Source organism: Rattus norvegicus, chromosome 16, assembly GCF_036323735.1.
Source record: "Rattus norvegicus strain BN/NHsdMcwi chromosome 16, GRCr8, whole genome shotgun sequence".
Taxonomy (NCBI): Eukaryota; Metazoa; Chordata; class Mammalia; order Rodentia; family Muridae; genus Rattus; species Rattus norvegicus.
The window spans coordinates 8,757,274-8,773,753 of record NC_086034.1 but is presented as its reverse complement, the minus strand read 5'-3'; the positions used below and the strand labels follow the sequence as shown (position 1 = coordinate 8,773,753).

The following is a 16,480-nucleotide window of genomic DNA, read 5'->3' as shown; positions in this document are numbered from 1 at the left end:
GGAAGGAGTATTATGAACTTGAAGAAACGAGAACAAATAATAGAATCGGTAAAAGTCATAATCAAAACAGAAAATAGAGAACCCAAAAGCTTGTACCCTCAAATATAAATAAAATTGATAAACATGTAGGCAAAAGAAGCCAGGATAAAAGAAAAGATATATATAGATATAGATATAGATATAGATAGATAGATATAGATATAGATGGATAGATATAGATAGAGATAGAGATAGATAGAGATAGATAGAGATATAGATAGAGATAAAAATAGATATAGATATAGATATAGATAGATAGATATATAGATATATTCTCCAAATCATAAAATGAAAGAAGAGTCATTACTTCTTGTCCCAGGATAAAGGAATAACATGAACAGTCTGCAGACATGGTTTAGTGACTCAGATAAAATTGACTAACACCTCCATAGATATATTCTATGAAACTTACACATAGAAGGCTCAGGAAATAGCACAATCAGCAAAGTATTTGCCAAAGAAGAAGGAAGACTCAAATTCAATCCCAGAATCCACATTTTAAAAAAGAAAAAAAAATGGGCCACGAAGCCCGGCATAGTGATGCACACTTGATGTCCCAGCACTGGGAAGCTCGGACAGCCAGGTCTGGAAGTGACTGTGTAAGTAATATCAGACCCAGAGTCCTTCACGAAGCCCAGTGAACACTGGAGGGAAGGGACATGGCTTTCTACGGACTCAGGAAATGAAAGAGAAGGTAACACGTTCTAACCTATTCTCTGGGGCTAGAATTACCCCAAGATGGAAACCAGAAAAAGATGTGACAGAAAGGGAAAGCCACAGACAGTCTTTTTCAGGAGTGAAGGCAAAAGGTCTTCAGAACATGTTAGCAACCTGTATCCAATCAGGTATAAGCACGATCATACACCATGAGCAAGCAGAATTTAATCCAGGTGTGGTGGTTTGAATAGGGATGGCTCCCATAGATTCATATGCTTGAATGCTTGGCCCTCGGGGAGTGGCACTATTAGCAGGTGTGGCCTTGTCAGAGTAGGTGTGTCATTGAAGTTTGAGGCCTCACACGCTCAAGCTCTGCCCAGTGTGGAAGAAAATCTCCTGGCTTCCTGTGGATCAAGAGGTAGAGAACTCTCGGCTCCTCCAGCACAATGTCTGCCTGCATGCTGCCATGTTTCCCACCATGATGATAATGGACTGAACCTCTGAACCTGTAAGCCAGCCCCAATTAAATGTTTGCCTTTATAAGAGTTGTCTTGGTCATGGTGTCTCTTCACAGCAATAAAATCCTAACTAAGACTCCAGGTATGTAACATTAAAAAATCCATTAATGTAACTCCTCATTTCCACAGGCTAAAGAAAAGTCATCTAATCATGCCCAATAATACAGAAAAGGCATTTGTAAACTCCAAACCCCAAGCATGATTTCTCAGCTAATGAGAAATAAAAAGGACTTTTCTCAGCATAACATACAACAACAACAACAAAAAAGAGAGAAAAAAACCAACTCATGAGTTTATCAGCCAATACACAATGTTCATACGATGAAATATCACTCAAACATCCAAAGGAATAATGTAATAATATATCCTACAGCATGTCTGAATTTTGAAAATCTATATATGATTACTGATTTTTTTTTTTTCGGAGCTGGGGACCGAACCCAGGGCCTTGCGCTTCCTAGGCAACTGCTCTACCACTGAGCTAAATCCCCAACCCCTATGATTACTGATTTTATTCAAAACAGAAACTCTGTTTATAATCGCAAAAACTGTTAAAACCAAAAATATCTTTCATCTTATGAATGGATTGTGTTATGGTCAAACCATAAAGTACTACTGGAAAATATCAGTGAGCGCTATGTATAGCAATGTGAATGGATCACAAGGTCATTGAACCAAATGAAAATTTCCAGCTTCAAATAATCGTGTGTTGTGTGTTAAAGACTGTGTTAGCAAAATGGGGACTGTAGACTAGGCCCTCTCACAACCCCCATTTAATCTTGGAATTAAACTTATTTAGATATTTTTATAATGATCCATTAAAATTGAAAATACAATTCTTCAAACCCGTCGTCAATTCATCCTCACCTACAGAATGCTCTGAAATTCTACCCAGGGCAACGTGATCAGAAGGGCATCACCAATAGGCAAAGCAGATGTGTCTGGGCAGCAAGAGTACCCAGCCGCAAGAGAAACACATACTGAATTCCTGCAGGATTCCTGCAGGAGCCAGGGTCAGGCAGCTCTGGCAGGCACATCCAACATAGAGAGAACATCATCCCCCTTCTCGCTGCAACAGCGGAGGAATAAAGCTCTGACTGAGGGAACACAGACAGGGCAGAGGTTCAAGTGGGTTCTCAACCTGTCATAGACCACATGGAATCAAAACTCGTTTTGGACTATTCTTCCAGAACGGAAGTCATCCCATTCATCCAAACGTACCCACCCAGAGTAGATTGTTAAACGGCAATGGCTAGCGAGGAATCGCTTAACTGTGTGTATCCTGCTTAACTGAGACTGAGCTGACTTCTGCCCAGACGGGCAAGGTGAGAGCTGAGAATGGGAGTGGCAGAGGCATTTCCCAGCATCCCATTCTGTAAGGCTTTGAAAGAGAAGGTGCTAAGCTGCCTCCTAGGCTCCATCCCCTCCCACTCTCTCACCCAGGCGCCCGAATCATTCCTGGAAGTAGGAAGCTGTCTCCCCTGTGGCATCTGCAAACTGCAGTGCAGCAGACACAGCCAGATGAGGTAAAGGATAAAGGCCAAGCTGAAAGTGACTTCTACAGGAGCAGCTGAAGATGAGAGAGCCATGGGGCTCCTATTATGAGTAAATGAGCAAGAAAATGAGATTAAAGAATAGGTATCCTGGGGCTAGAGAGATAGCTTAGCAGATAGGAGCTCATAGCTCATACTGCTCTTGAAATGTCGGTTTCCAGAACCCGCATGGGACACCAACAACTGCCTGTACCTCCAGCTCCAGCTCTGACTTCACAAACACACACACACACACACACACGAACACATGCATGCACACACGAACACACGCACGCACACACGAACACACGCACGCACACACGAACACACGCACGCACACGCAAACGCAGTCTTTGGGAGTTTTCCCAAAGCTGCTGTCATCAGAGAGCTGAGATGCGGCTTACTGGGGACTGTAGAACAGTTCTGCATTGTGCAGGACAGGACAAGGAAATGCCCATATCTGTCACCACATTCTTTTTTTTTTTTCTGGGAATTTATGCTAAGGATGTAATTGACAGAGTAGTGCGTAGGAAGATATTTTCCTTCGCACTGACACAAGGAAAAACAGCCAAATGTTGGTCTTCAGAGTACTTTTTGCCCTGGCAACTCTTCTTGAATCACTCACAGACCCTGAAGTTATCAACTGTCAACCCGTCACCTCCACAGCTGTGTCTCACACTCTGCCTTCCCCCTGTGTCCCTTGCTCTGTCTTCCCTCCGTCCACAGCTGTGTCCTACACTCTGCCTTCCCAATGTGTCCACAGCTGCTGCTTAATCTTGCTTGGCTATTCAAGAGTGACTCTCTTCCTCCTCCTCCTCTTCCTCCTCCTCCTCTTCCTCCTCCTCTTCCTCCTCCTCCTCTTCCTCCTCCTCTCTCTTCCCCCTTCCCCTTCCCTTCCTCCTCTTCCTCCTCCTCTCCCTTCCCCCTTCCCCTTCCCCTCCTCCTCTTCCTCCTCATCCTCCCCCTTCCCCTCCTTCTCTTCCTCCTCCTCTGTCCTTCCTTATCCAAATATACCACAAATACCCACTGCCGTGGTTTGAATATCTTTGTCCCATCCAGAGTTCATGTTAGAACTGGATCCACAAGAAGGCAGTACTTAGAGGTGTTAGCATGGGGATTTTGCCCTTGAAGATGAGATTAGATGTCCCCTGAACTTGATGCCTTCTGCATCATGAAGGCCTAGCATCCTTGCTCTCAAAGGACACTGCATTCAAGGTGCCATCTTGGGAGCAGAGACTGGACCATCACCAGACAGACTAGACAGCCTACTGGTGTCTTCATCTTGGACTTCATCTTACATAGTGGAGCTGTAAAAAAATCACTGTCTGCTCTTTATAAATAACCCCATTTCCAAGACTCTTCTGTAGCCTTACGTCTCCAGCACACAACAAGATGACTGCCTCTCTAGCCATTCAACTCCAACCTCTAGACGCCATTGTTGTTTCCTTCTCATCCCTCAATCCCCCATCCACCTTCAAATCTTTCTGAAATCCATCTGTTTCTCTCCAGCAATGGTGAACTTGTCGCCTCTGTAGTCTAAGTCATCAACACCACTCCCTGAGTGCCACTGTGGCCCTCCTGAATGGATTCTTTCAGTGTAGTCTTACTGGTATTCCAATCTTTTCTCTATCCTATAGAGCCCTTGATTCCCAAAACACAGATCCAATCTCCTCACTGCCTTCAGCAGCTTTCAGATCTATCTCTACAGGATCTGCCCAGATCAATGACACTAAAAACGGCTTAGGAACCTCCAGTCCACCCTTCCAACAGCTCCCCCTCATCTCCAAGGTTTTTCTGTCTTTAGATGTGCCACACATTGCTCCTTTTCTGTCCTGACCAGCTTGAACACTGGGTAAATTACTGAGGACATTGAGAGCTGCTTCTCCTCCGTGGATATATTTCACCTAGAAACGAAGAAAGGAAGGAAGCCTGGCACTGTGGTTCATGCCTGCAATCCAAGTGCTTGACAGGCAGCTGAGGAAGGAGGATCTCCAGTTGTAGGCAAGCCTAGGCTACACAATAAGACTTCTTCAAAACACCAGAGGAAAAGAAGGAACAGGAAAAGGAAGGAAGGAATGAAAGATAGAAGAAGGCAGGGAGGGCCAGTGGAAGGAAGGAAGGAAGGAGAAAGGAAGGAAGAAGGAAGGAGGAAGGAAGGAGAAAATGCTTAGACAGATGGCAATTTTTGAAACTCCCAGACACTGTTTTCACACTACATTATCTGGAAGAAAGTAAGTTCTGACAGATGAGTCTTGAAATCTTGCCATTCGGTTGGTGCCAGCTAACAGGGATTAGTCCTTTCCACCACTCCGTTAAGTTCTTCCTCTCTTCTGTTACCTCCTACGCACTTTCTGTCACCACCTGCACTGTTTCCAACAACCACGGGCAAACACAGCCACTTTACCTCCTGGAGATACAAGAATAAAGAGATCTATGGCCACGGCAGACAATTCATAACAGAATTGGAAACAACCAAGAGTGAAATGAAGACCAAGTCTCTGGACAGTCCTCAGAGAAGGCATCTTCATAGGAAAGTCACTAAATACCCCTGGAGCAACCAGAGGCCATGGACACTGATGAGGAAGTGGGAATTGCTAAGTAGAGGGGCTAGGGGCTAGAATAGCTTTGAGATCAGCACAGAACCAGACCCAGCTCCACTTCAGGAGCGCTATGTATTCTCTTTGTGCAGTAAGTCGCCTGTCACTGTGCTGGTCATTGCTAATTTCTCAACAAATACTCTTTACTCATGTTATTAACACTGGGCATGGGTGGGCCCAGAAGGTAGCACAGCTATAAACCTACAAAACCATGGCTTGAGAGCAAAAAGGGCTTCATAAGACAAGGCTGAAAGTGGCCTTGGACCTACAGACTGCATGTTTTTTTCCCCCAGATTTTTTAGAGCAATAATTTTTTTATTAATCATTTTACTTGTTTACATTGCAAATGATATCCCTTTCCCAGTTACCCCTCCACCAACCTCCCATTCCATCCCCCCTCCCCTCCCCTTTGCCTCTATGAGGGTGCTTCTCTACCCACTCAACCACTCCTGCCTCACTGCTCTAGCATCCCCCTATACTGGGGCATCAAGCCTCCACAGGACCAAGGACCTCCCCTCCCATTGATGTCAGATAAGGTAATACTCTGCTACAAGTGTATCTGGAGCCATGGGTCCCTCCATGTATATTCTTTGGTTGGTGGTTTAGTCCTTGGGAGCTCTGGGGGGCGGGGGGGGGGTCCAGTGAGCTGATATTGTTCTTCCTGTGGGATTGAAACCTGCTTCAGTTCCTTTAGTTCTTCCTCTAGCTCTTCCATTGGGGTCCCCAGGCTCAGTCTGATGATTGGCTGTGAGTAGCTACATCTGTATTGGTCAGGTTCTGGTAGAACCTCTCAGGGAACAGCCATACCAGGCTCCTGTCGGCAAGCGCTTCTTGGTGTCAGTAATAGTGTGTGTGTGTGTGTGTGTGTGTGTGTGTGTGTAGAGGGGCAGGGAGGTTGACGTCTATGGATAGAATGGATATCTAGGTGGGGCAGTCTCTGCTGGCCTTTCTTTCAGTTTCTGCTCCATTTTTGTCCCTGTCTTTCCACTGTACAGGAAAATTTCTGGATTAAATTTTTTGAGATGTGTGTATGGCCCCATCCCTCAATTGGGAGTTATGCCTATCTACTGGAGGAGGTCTCTTCAGGTTGTATTTCTCCATTTGTTGGGTATTTTGTCTAAAGTCATCACAATCGGGTCCTGGGAGCCTCTTGCTTCCCTGGGGTCTGGGACTTTCTAGTGGCTACGCCCAGTTATCCATTCCCCACTGCTGCATGTTTCTATTCAATTTTCTGACCCTCTATACTTCTGCTCCTTCCAATACCTGATCCTGATCCTCTTTTCCTCCCCCTCCTCTTTCCCTCCCACAGCAATCACAGTGACCACTGTGCTAGAAATGCAAACTCAGGGTATCCCAGACCTCCTAGTCAGAACCTGTATCACCACCATCTAACGATTCATCTCATAGTAAAAGTTCAGGGTGCCAGTTCTTGTAGTCCTTGTGGTGTGCTTGGAAGAACCAGATACAACCGGCGCAGCCAGTTGGAATTTGGTGGCAGGTCTGCTGTACTGTATTCAAGGAGACCCATGAGGACTAGTCAGTGGTCTAGAGAACCCAGGTAACTGCTTTCTTAGGTCAGAAGGCAGGAATTGAAAGGGTTTGTCAGACAAAGGACTTAAAGCAGAAGATGAGTCAAACTTTCTATATCAAGTGGGCTTATTCGACACTAGGCATGAGAGCTTAGGGTGGACTTGCAGAAAAGGGGACCAAGTGGACAAAAGGATCAGAGACCAGAGAGACCTGGGTAGCCTGGGGGGTGGGGAGTGGGGGGAGAAGAGGTGTCCAGAGCTGTTTCACACATGCCACCATGCAGTGAGCCTGGACACACTGCACTAGCCTACCAAAACCACTCTGTGACTTCTGCAGGAATCTAATGGAGGGGGCAACAGAGCTAGGGATGCCATGCACGCTCCAGGCCGGTCTGCATCACTTGACTCCTGTGCCATCGGGTAACTAACACACCTGTTATAGAGGTGCGTTATCTTCACATCTATAGGAGGACAGAGCCAGCAGTAAAAATGAAAGAAAGCTGGGGTCTGGAGGGATGGCTCAGTGGTTAAGAGCACTGACTGCTCTTCCAGAGGTCCTGAGTTCAATTCCCAGCAACCACATGGTGGCTCACCACCATCTGTAATGGGATCTGGTGCCCTTTTCTGGTGTGTCTGAAGACAGTGACAGTGTGCTCACATACACATAAAATAATTTTTAAAAAAAATGAAAGAAAGAATAATTAGAGAAGAGAAATCCTGCAAGACTAAGTATTTCAGTTAATGGAAGTAAAGTATGGTATGGCAGAGGTCTAGATGAGGGGAATTCAGAGAGAGGCTCTCAGCCCCACCCACCCCCCCACGCCTGTCCCGGACTTGTTGGTAGGAGAAAGTCGGTTCTCTTCCAGCCTATGAATATGTCTACCTTCCTCCACCATTTAACTCGTTTTTTTCTTTTCTGTTCTTGTAATTGCTGTGGTTAGCTTTTCTTTGTCTTGTTTTGCTTTTTTGACACAGGTTCTCACTCTGTCTTGAAACTCATAATCCTCCTGCCCAGGTTTCCTAACTAGGGGGACTTCAGGCCACAGTTCCAGGGTTACATTTAATTTCAGAATCTTCTTCTCATTATGTGCTTTTCAAAGAATCTAGCTGCTTGGTGAGGTACCTCTCTGAGCCAAAAGGGAGAGGTTATTTTGCTTCTCTCCTTGCAAGTCCGTCCTCCCCCCCCTTCCCCCCCCCCCGTCCCAATTCATCACTTTCCCACCACTCTACCTTTGGAAAATTCCCTAGGATCCTGAAGGGGGCTCCAACTAACCAGTAGACTCAATCATTACATCCCCAGTGTGTGTGTGTGCGGTGTGTGTGTGTGTGTGTGTGTGTGTGTGTGTGTGTGTGTGTACATGTGTGTATGTATGTGTACGTGTGTATGTGTGTGTATATGTATGTATATGTGTATACGTGTGTGAGTATGTGTATGTGTAAGTGTGTGTGTGTGTGTGTGTGTGTGTGTGTGTGCACTCCCACATGTCTATGAGCATGTAGATGCCAGAAGTCAGTGTCAGATGTTTATGACTTTCTGTCTTTTTGTCTTACACAGTGCACTGGCTGGTTTTGTGTGTCAACTTGACACAAACTGGAGTTATCACAGAGAAAGGAGCCTCCCTTGAAAAAATGCCTCTATGAGTTCCAGCTGTAAGGCATTTTCTCAATTAGTGATCAAGCAGGGAGGACCCAGCCCACGGTGGGTGGTGCTGTCCCTGGGCTGGTAGTCCTGGATTCTACAAGAAAGCAAGCTGAGCAAGCCAGGGGAAGCGAGCCAGTAAGTAACATCCCTCCATGGCCTCTGCACCAGCTCCTGCTTCCTGACCTGCTTAAGTTCCAGTCCTGACTTCCTTTGGTGATGAACAGCAATGTGGAAGTGTAAGCTGAATAAACCCTTTCTTCCCCGACTTGCTTCTTGGTTATGACGTTTGTGCAGGAATAGAAACCCTGACTAAGACACACAGGGCCTCTCACTGAACCTAGATATCACTGATTTAGCCACACTGGCAAGCCTTAGGGTTCCAACTCTTCGTGCTATCGCTGAGATTATAGGTACCAGCTACCGTGTGGATTCTTACATTGGTGGGGTGAATCCAGACTCAGGATTCATGCTTGCATGGGGAACACTGAATTAACTGAGTCCTCTATCTCCCTAGCCCGAAATACCAGGAGTTGTGCTAGCTACTTGTTAAAAGCATCCGTTACCAGAAAAGAAAAAAAAAAAAAAAAAAGGAAAGGCAGAAAGACCTCTGATTAACTAAGGTATATTGGTGCTGTGTATTGTCATTCGGGTCTACTGTTGTGGCCTCTGCCAAGCCAAATGCACATCAATGAGCATGGTGTTGAAAGAGATACATTTTTTAGTAACAAGCAAACCACTCACTTCTGGGAATTGCCATTGCCTAATGGGAGATCACATGTTAAATGCTATTATGTGGCTGCTGTTGTCTCCACTTTACAGATGTGGAAACTGAGTCTTGGGAAATGTAAAACATTGCTTGAATTTGCACAGAAGCCAAGCAACCAAGCAGTGTTTCAAACAAGCAAGAGCCTGACTCCGGTTAGTATCTTGTCTTTTGAGTCCTTCCTTTCTGCTTAGAAAATCAATACTATGTCACCAGGCTCTAGCAGAGAGGCCTGGAGCTAATAATGCCCCAGAGTTACTCATGCAGACCGGCCTCAAATGAATCCTATTAATTCCTCATCCTCCCCGGCCATAAATTCACTCTTTCCCTGATCCAGATTTTCAGGGGAAAAGAGAGCCATGCCCCAGCAGTACCTGTGTCTTTTGCCATCAGCCACATCCAGATGTCCCAGCAAGCTGGTCTAGACCTTCACTTTAGACTTCTCAGCAGTACACAGGGATCGATGGCCTGCCAGTCTCTCCTGAAGAAACCACCCAGCCCTGCAGAGTTCGCCTCTGTTTACTATTTGTCACTAAGCACTCGGTGACAGTCACTAAGCCCAGTGAGTGTGTCAACAAGGCCCCTCCACTTCCCTGCCACTGTCTGCCATGAGGCCCTGCGGTCTCCGAGAGCTGTTCTGAAGGCCAGCACTAAGCTCAACAGGATTAGGTGCCACCGAAGGACTGAAGGCTGTGGGAGCAGCGGCTCAGAAAGGCTTTTCCAGTGATGTCACTTTATCACCTGGTCCACAACAAAAGAAAGATCCCTGCAAGGAGGGGTGTCCCAGGGGGGATTTTAAGAGCCACAGCTTGGTTTCATCAATTCCCTAGACCTGTACACATGTACAAGATCCTACCCAGACCCCAAGGATGTAGAGCTGCTGGTGGAATTGCAAGAGGAATCCCCCAGCCTCTGGTGCCTGAATTCAGGAAGGACTGGGTTGGGACAAAGAGGAGCAAGAGACAGATCATAGCTCTCGAGAGTTGGCCGTGAAAGAACAGATCTTTTAAGCCCTTTCAGAATTAACAGTGTCAAACTGAGAAATATTTTTTTTTGGAAAGGAAAAAATTACCCATTTTTTTCTCTAGCAAAAGAATTTAATAAATTTTTGATGCAGCTGATGGGATCAGTGAACGACTGTATTCTCATCTGCAGTCGTAAGAAGATAAATCAAGGTCTCCCCCCCCCTTGAAGGAATGCCAAGTGCATGCCTCATTTGCAAACAGAACTACGAAGAAGTCACTTCACAGGTACACCTGCAAAGGCCCATGTAAGCGTCTGAAAAAGGATGCACACGGTCTGGCTGTCTCTTTAGTTTTGTAATAACAGGTAAAATTATTGCAGTCTATTTTTTGTAATATACAAAAACCCTAAAAGCCATTAAGTGCCTGTCAATAGTGGGCCTACAAATACAGTGTGGTTTGCACACAGAAGAAAACAAGACGCCCAGCTGTGCGGAGAACAGAACCGGGTCTGGGTCTCTGGAACTTAGCAGCTGCCAAGATGTTTTTTCAAAGCGAAAGGTGTCCCGTAGCCTGATACAATTCATTTTCGTTGCAAATAGATAAACATGAAAAAAAAAAAAAGTACATGGAGCTGGAGAAGACTCAGTGGTTAAGAGCACTGGCTGCTCTTCCAGGGGACCCAGGTTCCATTTCTAGCATCCACACGGTAGCTCACAGCCATATGCAACTCCAGTTCCAGGAACTACAACGCCTTCTTCTGGCCTTTGAGGGCACAGTGTGCACATGGCACACAGACATACATGCAGGCAAAACACCCATACGACTAAGCTTCTTTAAAATGGGAAAAAGGTAAAAGTAAGTATACGTATTGCACGTTCTTTGTTTAGACAAGTCACGAGCATGTAAAAGAGGTTGCTTTGGGGAGAAAAAAATATTACCTATTTTTCCTGCTTTTGTATTATATTGTTTTAAGACAAAAATATTACACAATGTTGTTCAAAATTTTATATTTTTTTTGCACTTAAAGTTACCTTTACTGGTACTGCTGAGCAACTAGAAAAGACGTTTTATGATGATGTGTGTGAGTGTCTGCGCTGTTTCTTCTGAATTACTCTATACGTTAGATTCAACCAGGGACTTGATAACACTCAGATTTGCAGGCTCCGCCTTGGATCATGTGAGCCTTTGTCTCCGCGGCCGAGCCAGGAGCAGGTGCGTTTCCAGCAGGTCCCCATATAATTTCCACTTAGTAATCTATTCGTGTTAGCTCTGCACAACTGAAGACAGTCCCAGAGGGAGAAAGTACATTTCTCTGGTCACGTGGCTGTTTGAGGTAGAATAACCCTTCAGATATGCAGGTGGTGCTGGTTCACCCGAAGTCACTGCCATCCCTGTCCTTTCTCTTAGAAATGCTTGCACTCAAAGTGACTCTCCACAGATAGCTCTACGGGTCAAACTAAGACAAGTAGAAAAGATCTTGATTCAATATTGAAATGTTCAAATTTGTGTGTTGTTCAATTTTTCAACTGGCTTCACTCTCAAGACCTGTTTATTTGTAATTATGTAGGGTTCTTGAAACTATGGCTTCAACTGCCAGTTACCAAGGGTCTCTGAACAAAGCATATGCGGACAGATCATAATTGTACTCCACGGGTATACGGAATTGTTTTATTTGGCTTTAAAGGCTTGGGCACCATAATCTGCTATGTGCGAGCTGAAACCCCACTCTGGCACATGAAACAGTTCCAGTCTGCGTCTAAAGTCTGAGACAATCAGGAAAGCCAACAGGTTGAGCCCCAGCCCAGAAGCAATAGTCTTAATGCCTCAGTTCAACAGTTGCCCTGAGAGAAAAAGCAGTTTGTCTTTATCTGTTGGGATGACCCAAACTTTCATTGCTAAAAGATCTGGGCCGCTAGCGGTTTTGCCTGAATCGGGTTGTTGTAGTTTCCCACAGATCCTAACCGTAGGACGTGGTAGATGATTTCCTGCGAATGGAGAGCATGCATAAACTAGGCACACAGCTCATAACTCCAATCCAGGTCCAAGGGAGACTGGCCTCTGGTCAGATCGTCTTCTGTAGCCACAGTCAGGATCCAAGGGCATAGTGTACTGTATGGGATACCAACATTGGTGCCGCCATTCCTACAGGGCAAAATCCTTACTCTCTGTGTGCCACGTGTACTGCTCTAGTCTGCATGTTGGACGCTAATTCCTCTTTCCCATCTGTGCTTTCAGGATCATTATTATCTCAACCAGGATGACTGGAAAGCTAGACAGGTGTGGAAGAACTGACTGTTTAGCTGTTAAGGAATATATCAGTCCATTAGAGAGGCACTGGACGTCACTGTCTGGGATGCTCATCCAAAGTGTCAAATGCTACTTCGTCAGGATGCCTTTCTCACTTTCAGTCTCAGCAAGAAATTTGGGAGAAGGCAAGACAACCCCAGAGGCTGAGTATTCAGCGTGTGGATTAGTTGCTTTTCTCAGTGCAAAACGGATGACAGAAGCGCCTTCCGGGGACCTTTTGCCCTCTTGTCTCGTAGTTTCAGAGGAATTTCAAAGTGGTCTACGGTGGCATGAACATGTGGGGAAGCCGCTCAGGTGGCAACCAGCTCAGGAAGTAAACAATGGCAAAGGAAGCAGGGCCAGGCTGAAAGGCCTGTCCCCAGTGACCCACTTCCACCAATCAGGTTCCACCTCCTAAAGGTTCCATAGCATCCCAAAATAGTACCGCCAGCTGGTCACCAGATGTTCAGACAGAGCCTGCTGGGAACATTTTACATTCCACTGTAACAGCACGTGTGTCCTCTACCTGGGGCAGGAAGAGTAAAAGCGTTTGGAGATTCCGGGAGTTGTTCTGGGATAGGAAGACAGAGAAAACAACCAGTCTGCTGAAGACCTCGGAAAACACTTGGAATTACAGGGTATCGTTCACACAGGCAACTCTTCATTTGGAAGTCTTCAACATCCGGGCTAGAGAGGGCTCAGTCAGTACGTTGCTTGCCTTGCAAGGACGAGGATGGGGATTTGGAATCTCGGCAGCCGTGTGGGGGCAAAAGGCAGGTCATGTCAGCACATGCCTCAGATCTCAGCCCTGGGGAGGCAGAGACGGAGGAGCCCTCGAGCTCTTGGGTTTGCCAGTTGAGGTGACTCTGTGAACTTCAGATTCATTGAAAGACTGTCCCTGAAAGTAAAGTGGTGATTGGTTGGAGAAAACATCCAACGTTGACCTCTGGTCTCCACACACGAACACACGAGCACACGAAAACACACATAGACACGACATACCTGCATGCAAATGTATATGCAGAACCAACAACTTCTCTCTCCTGTAGGCACTCAAGCCTCTAATAGTTCCCCCCTGCCATTGGGGAAGAATCCAGCAAAGCCAGAAAGCGTTCTTTTCCTACCTGGAATTATATTCAGGGGAGTTGAAAGAACAGGAATGTGAGGACAGTCAGTGACAGTTTTTTTCTTACCTTTGTGGTGGCTAATCATGATTGTCGACTTGATGGGACTGAGAATCAAATACATCACTACTGCTTAGCCCTGAGTATGTCTAAAGACGTTTCCAGAAAGCAGTCACTAAGAGAAGGGGTCCCATTCTGAATGAGTGGCATCCTACAGACCAAGACTCTGAGTGGAGTGAGAGAAGGGAAAGAAGAGACAGGCGATGAGCACGGCCATCTTTTCTTTCTTTCTGTTTCCTAGCCACCATGAGGTGGCCACCAAATGCCCTCATCTCCCTCATGCGCAGCCTCACCTTGGGCATAAAGGGAGCAAGGCCTATGCCAGAAACTAAAACCTCAAAAACAGTGAGATTCAACCTCCTTTGCTTTCTTTAGAATTTGTCATGAGTCAGAAGGTCGGATTATCCCAGTTCTTAGTTATCTCCATTTCCCAAAGTTAATTGGGCTTTTTGGGCTTTTTTCCCCAATTATATGTACAGACATATATATATATATATATATATATATATATATATATATACACATATATATACATATATATACATATATATACATATATATATTAATGTATGAATATATTGTATGTTATAGTTAGGTGCCTGTTGGCATCCAGGTATGAGAAAAGCAGTGAGGTAGCTTTGGTGGGAGCCATAATCTGATGACTATGGGCTATTTAACTCTTTCTTGCCTTTCTGGGGCCAAAGGATTCTGGCAATTATCTCCTGCTAGTAGCAGAAGGGGATTAAGAAAAAAAAAACTTATTATTTGGGCTCAGAGGCCTCTTGCTGCCCAGGAGAGATCATTAACTCTTTATGAGCCTCAGAGAAAAGAGGAAAGAAAGGAGAGGAGAAGAGAGGAGAGAGGAGAAAAGAAGGAAGGAAGGGAGGAGTCAGGGACACAAACATACACACATACACACACACACTGGATGAAGCAGAAAAGGGTTACACTGCCACTTTATTGTTGTTCTTGGTTTTTATGCCTTCTCAGGATAATTGGTCACATGATTTTCTAAGCATTTTTACATTTGATAAGTTCATAGTAAGTTTAAACTAATAGTTCATGTCATAGTTTGATAAGGTAAGGCAGAATTGTTTACATGTCTTTCCATTAAAACTAGTACCTGACTAGGGCTGGAGAGATGGCTCAGGGGTTAAGAGCACTGACTGCTCTACTGGAGGTCCTGAGTTCAATTCCTAGCAACCACATGGTGGCTCACAACCTCTTATAATGGGATCCAACGCCCTCTTCTGGTGTGTCTGAAGACACTGAAGACAGCTACAGTATACTCATATAAATAAAATAAATAAAAATTCTGTTTCTTAAATGACTAGTACCTGACTAAACATTCATCATCTATTTCATGGTTCTACAAGTCCATTTTAAGTTTTAAGCAATAGCATTTATGTTACAAGTTAGCATGGTTTTGCAAAGAGAGAAATTATCCGCCTTGCTTCTTATTATTTTGAAGTCTTTATACATAAACTAGTTAATCTTTCCTTTTCTGTCCTTGAACCTATAATAAATTACCCATTCCAAGTTTATCACATTTAGTTACCAGATAGTGGCCTCATTCTTAATGTAGAAGGGATGTTTTCCTTGATTATAAATTTATTTCAAACCTATTTTCCTAGTGCAATTAGGTCATGACGCATGAAGATTTACAAAGCTCTATTTGCAGCTTTCATTCTACACAGTGTTTGAAATTACTTGTATCAACTTAGGAGTTCTATAAAAATCTTTGTCAGGAATTATGAAAGCATCAATTCATCTAAACATTATTATTATATCAAAGTACATCTTCATGTTGATCTGCAGGAAATTTTCCCAACAGGGTAGGTAAATACCCAGGAAATCATTAGGCTATGTAATAGTGGCAGGAAAGGCATATCAGCAGTGAGAAGCAATCCTGGAATGTAGTCTCTGAGGACCTTGTCTCTCAGAGCACATTCATCACAACCATGCAAAATGGTGGGTCATCTCCAGAAACCTCACTTGCTTTCCATAGCCTGTCCTAGATGGCTTCTGTCAGCTAGGGTTTTATTACTGTGAAAAGCAACTTTTATAAGGACAACATTTAATTGGTGCTGGCTTACAGTTTCAGAGGTTCAGTCAATTACCATCATGGTGGGAAACATGGCAGTGTGCAGGAGGAACCAACAGTTCTACATCTTGATCCGAAGGCAGCCAGGAAAGAGGGTCTGGATCACATTGGCCAGACTTGAACATAGGAGACCTCAAATGTCCACCTCCACAGTGACATACTTCCTCTAACAAGGTTACACATCCTCCACTAAGGTCTCCTAATAGTGTCACTTCCCATGGGCCAAGCGTTTTCAAACCACCACATTATATATTCATAAATGTTGAATGTTGTATATATAGCACGTGATGTACATGTGTATACTTACATGCATGTGTACATAATAGAATGCCTGTGACTTGAAGTTCTTCCATGTTTAGAGAGAATATATGCTTTATCTTACACATTGGTTATTGTAGCTATTATAGATTGTGATAGATTCACATATAAATATTATAGATTCACATATGTATACCTCATGTACAAATACCAGGAGCTGCAAATTCTTTATTGGTCCCACAGATCGACTCCCAATCCTCTCATCTGCAGCACTAACACAGAACTACACATGAAGGATCTGATCTCCTACTTATGGCTCAGTCCAAGACCATGATTCAGGAGCAAGATCAGGTTAGGACTTTAAGATCCCCTGCTCCCTCTCCTCCTAGCTCCAAGGACAATCTCC

The 16,480-nt window shown here is 44.7% G+C and overlaps 1 protein-coding gene across 2 annotated transcripts in view; it reads right to left on the bottom strand.

Annotated features, from left to right (window-relative positions):
• Positions 1-9,865, bottom strand: part of Frmpd2 (FERM and PDZ domain containing 2) — a 119,670-nt gene extending 109,805 nt beyond the window's left edge. For both annotated transcript variants that reach the window (XM_039094910.2, XM_039094911.2), the window contains exon 1: positions 9,652-9,865. In XM_039094910.2, the coding sequence (XP_038950838.1) occupies positions 9,652-9,676 (25 nt within the window). In that variant the 5' untranslated portion in view covers positions 9,677-9,865. The remainder of the gene's footprint in view (positions 1-9,651) is intronic.
• Positions 9,866-16,480: the final 6,615 nt, after the last annotated feature.